The sequence below is a fragment of the Gossypium arboreum genome, chromosome 13, assembly GCF_025698485.1.
Source record: "Gossypium arboreum isolate Shixiya-1 chromosome 13, ASM2569848v2, whole genome shotgun sequence".
NCBI lineage: Eukaryota > Viridiplantae > Streptophyta > Magnoliopsida > Malvales > Malvaceae > Gossypium > Gossypium arboreum.
The window spans coordinates 8,614,313-8,619,184 of NC_069082.1; the positions used below are offsets into that span (position 1 = coordinate 8,614,313).

General features: G+C 37.5%; 1 protein-coding gene across 1 annotated transcript; it reads right to left on the reverse strand.

Annotated features, from left to right (window-relative positions):
• Positions 1–253: 253 nt before the first annotated feature.
• Positions 254–2,837, reverse strand: LOC108462234 (pollen-specific leucine-rich repeat extensin-like protein 3). The gene is given in 4 exon segments (XM_053023832.1): positions 254–667; positions 670–706; positions 709–761; positions 764–2,837. Coding segments are annotated over 4 exon segments (2,232 nt in total). The 5' UTR covers positions 2,676–2,837; the 3' UTR covers positions 254–437.
• Between the last annotated feature and the right edge of the window lie 2,035 nt (positions 2,838–4,872).

Here is a 4,872-nt window from a genome sequence, read left to right on the forward strand (position 1 = left end):
ATCAAAATTAAATTTATTAAAAATATTATTATATAATAAATCATATTTAATCATTTGTGATTAATATAAGCAAAGTTGAATCATTAAATATTAAAACTTGAAGGTGGGGATTTTACATAACTATAGAATAGATTTTAGAACATAAAATCTTTGGTGTAGTGATAAAAATCTTAGAATTTTTAATTGTGTAATTAATAATGAATCATTATTCGAATATTTATTTTCCTAATGTTAACAAAAGAGGAGAAGGGAATAGATGAAAGCTACTAATAATTGAGATTCATAGATAAAAGAGCTTTGGCAATCATGTTACAAGAGGAAACTTAAAAAAAGAAAAGGTAACTCTCTCAATTGTTATTTATGAACTTTTCTTTGTTAATTTTTTATACCCAAGATGGAGAACATACAAAATAAAGATGTCAAAGCTATAATACTATTTAATAGCCTGGAAACATTGGTGGAGGTGGCGATTGGTATTGGAATCCTAAGTTTGGTGGGAGGACAATATCTTTTGTAGGTGGTGGTTTAGATAAAACAGGAGGAGGAGATAGAGTTGGTGGAGGTAAAGATTTTACTGGTGGTGGTGGAGACTTGACGGGTGGAGGTGGTGAGTAGACGGGTGGTGGTGGTGAATGTACTGGTGGGGGTGGGGAGTGGATGGGTGGGGTGGTGAGCGCCTTGGTGGGGGTGGAGAAAGGACGGGTGGGGTGGTGGCGCCTGGGTGTGGGGTGGAGAGAGGATAGGTGGGGGTGGAGAGGGCAGGTGTGGGGTGGAGAGTGGACAGGTGGGGGTGGGGAGTGGACGGGTAGGGGTGGAGAGGGCACAGGTTGGGGTGGGGAGCGGACGGGTGGGGGTGGAGATGGCACAGGTGGGGGTGGTGAGGGCACCGGTGGAGGTAGGGATTTTACTGGTGGTGAGGGTGAAGGATCTGGTGGTGGTGGTGAGGGCACCGGTGGAGGTGGGGATTTTACTGGGGGTGGGGGTGAAGGAACTGGTGGTGGTGGTGAGGGCACCGGAGAGGTGGGGATTTTCTTGGGGTGGGGTGAAGGAACTGGTGGTGGTGGTGAGGGCACCGGTGGAGGTGGGGATTTTACTGGGGGTGGGGGTGAAGGAACTGGTGGTGGTGGTGAGGGCACCGGTGGAGGTGGAGATTTTACTGGCGGTGGGGGTGAAGAAACTGGTGGTGGTGGTGAGGGTACCGGTGGGGGTGGGGATTTTACTGGTGGTGGGGGTGAAGGAACCGATGGTGGTGGTGGTGAATGGACGGGCGGTGGTGGTGAGTGCATTGGTGGTGGTGGTGGAGATTGGATGTGTGGTGGTAAAGAAGGGACTGGTGGAGGTAGAGATTGAACCGGTGCTGGAGGTGGTTTTGGTGGGCGAATAGGAACCTTTGGAGATAGTTCAATTTTATCAGGTACTGGTGGTGGCTTGGTAGGAACAGTTGGAGATACACGATGTGGCGTAGGTGTGTTTTGCTTAGGTGGAGACCCTCCAGTACATTTGTCCTTGCTACAATCAACCGGGTTACTCACCACTTGTTTGCACTCTTTATCTGTCTTCTGCTTCATCCGACCAGCCACACAATTACCAGCATCTTCCACCACAATGTTCTTCCTTTCAGGCTTTATACAAGCCATATGCTCCTCACTGAAGTAGTTGTAAGAAAACTTGAAACTAGACAAGCTCGGTAACTTGCAAATATCCTCTGGAACACTCCCCGTCAACTTGTTCCCAGAAATATCCAAAACATCAACCTTCTCGAAGCCCGAAAAGTTTGTCGGCAAGCTACCTACGAACGAGTTCTTGCTAACATCAAGAATAGTAACATTGCGAAGCAATCCAATTTCTTGAGGGAAACAACCACCGAGGTTATTGTTTGAGAAAATGATCTCGTCCAAGTTCGACATCTTGCCAATGCTACGTGGTATACATCCTTCGAACTTGTTGTTAGCGAATGTCACAACGGAGACAGTCGATTTGCCGATTGTTTCAGGAATGTTGCAAGTGAAGCGATTATCGTTCAAAAACAATGCATCTAGATCCTTTTCGAAGAGCTCAGGTGGTAAACAACCTTCAAAATTATTGAATCGGAGATCAATATACTTGACGCTCCGCCATGACAGTACAACTTTGGGGAAATCCCCCACGAACCAATTGTTGCTAACATCAAATTCATGCATAAGTGTAAGCTCAGATAAGCTCTCAGGGACGATCCCACAAAACCTGTTGGAGTTTAAATGGATCAATGCAACATCGGTCATCAACCCCAATTCCACTGGAAGGTAACCGGCGATGTCAGCATGATTAAGATCAATACCAGCCACAACTTTCAATTTGGGATCATCGATTGCCTGAGCACAATACACACCTTTGTAACCACACACGTTGGGCCCGAACCAGTTGCTCGTGATGTTCATCGGGTCAGAGTACATAGCCTTCTTCCATGCTTGAAGAGCGATAAAAGCCCTCCTAAGCCTTTCATTCTCAAATGTCTCTTTTGTTTTCACCATATATTCATACCCGTCGGGGAGTTTACCATTTTTGGGGAGTGACAACAGCTGACGATCAGCGATTGAAGACGCTTCGACTGTGAAAGTGGGTGTGAATGAACGAAAGAAAATCCAAAAGAACAAATGAAAGCAGCCGAAGGCCTGAAAACTTAAACGACTTGCCATTTTGCTTGTTCACCTTGGAAGGCCTGAGGCTGGTTAGGCAATGTTGATGGAGATGGAAATGAGATTATATAGGGGACGAATGGGATGTTGGGTTCTTGCTTTAGTTCTTGAGAAGCTTTCTGGTTTCACATATAATTAGAGGTTTGGTAACTTTAGAGGCGAAGCGAAATGTGAGCCTTATGTATAGATACTATTTTACCAATTTTAACTTGTATTTTCTATCTTTATTTTATAATAGGTCAAATTATATTTTGGTCCTTCTATTATATCTAAAATTCATGATTTAGTTTTTATACTCCAATTCAATATAATTTGGTCATTCTATTTTTATATCAATTTTTAGCATGGTTAATTATTCTTTTTAATTGTGCTTTTTCTAAAAAATTTAATCAAAAGATTTAGTAAAAATTACGTATTAACTAAATGCTTAAGACTGATTTTAAAAAACCATATAAGTATTTTAATTAAAATAGTTAACGGTGTTAACATTTTAGATTAATTAATACTGAAGTAAGAGGGTTAAATTATGCTAAATTAAAATAAAACAGACTGAATTTTTAATTCTAGTATAGTAGAGGGACAAAATCCGAATTTGACCTTTTGAATATAAAAAACTGGAAAACAATTTTATTAAATGGGAAACTTACCATTTATAGCGATGTTTTGGATTCCCTCAGCCACGTGTTCAACCCAAAATCTGTCATAGTAAATGTTTCATTCATTTCATCTTCATCATAATTGTTAAATTTTAGTAATATGTGATTAATTATACTATTTTTGGAAGATTAATTACACCAACATTGATTGCACTAGTTAAGATGAATACCTTTATTATATAAAAGGAAGGAAATTTGGGTATATGATTTATTTGAGATTTAATTTCTAATATAATTAGATGTTTATAATTGTAAAATGTCATTAGTTAGATTAAATAGTTAATATTATTAACTTTTTTATTATAATGTTACATAATTATATATAATTTGAATGCCTTAAGTGTCATATTTGGATTTGGATTTGTTTTTGTTGACATTATAAGTCAATGCTCAAGTGAAACATGTAATTGCAACTCATGGAGATCATGAATATTAGACAATTTCATGGAAAATATGTCAAATTTAATTTGATAACATAAATAGTAGATATAAATAAAATTATTACTATTTAGGTTTGAGAATTTTTTTGGATGATTTTGATTTTTTATTTGAGGATAAATGGTGAAAAGTGCAAATTTTGGGGTTTAGGGGAGTAAATTTTGGGAGGAGAAGAATGAGTTTGGCGTAGAAGGGGGTGGGACAGGGAGGAGTAAAATTTTTGAGGAAAAGTAATAATTTTTAGGGAAAGTAAAAAAGTTTAGGAGTTTGAGGTAAATATTCGAATTCAATTAAATCGAACAAAAGAATCGAATTGAGTTGATTTGGGTTGCTTTTTCCACCGAATTTTATACACTCCTAGTAAGGGTTTACAAAATAAAATTGTTAGAATTATGTTAATAAGTCTTGTGTGTCATTTCTCTCTTAACTTTGCTCTCTTTAAAAACTTGAATTGGGACTTATTCTATCTCTTTTAGAAGATACTATGTCGTCACTCGGATTCAAACCGAGATGCTCTAGCACTACTTCTTAAGAGCAACGTGTCTACCGATTTCACCATAGCGGCTTACTCAAAATCATAATAACTCATTTTTTAGTCAGTCGTCAAGATTGAAGGTGAAGCGGTCAATTCAATGTAAAATGTCAAATTTGTTAGGAAGCATTTAATTTTTATTGATAAATAACAACTCGTTGAAATAGCAATTTAAAGGTTCAAAAGAAATCTTTAGTATTTATTGTATCATTTTATTTATTTATTATCCTTTGTATTTAATTAGGTCATCAATAGAGATTTTCTAATTTGTATTTTCCTAAAAAAGAACTCATTTATTGTAACTAAACTAACCAGACATCAAATTGGAATAAGGAGCAAAAAGTAACTAATCAAACCTACCTACATATAAATAATAATAAAAAAGATTCGAACTAAAAAAACATGTATAAGTAACTCGAAATTAAGTGTTAGTCTTGAAGGAAAAACCTAAAATAACCCAACTTAAAAAAAACAAAAATGATCCAAAAATGAAATTGATTGGATTGAAATTAATGCAACCCGAAACCAAGTCAACATGCTGATATTTGTTTTTTCCAATATTAAGAAATGA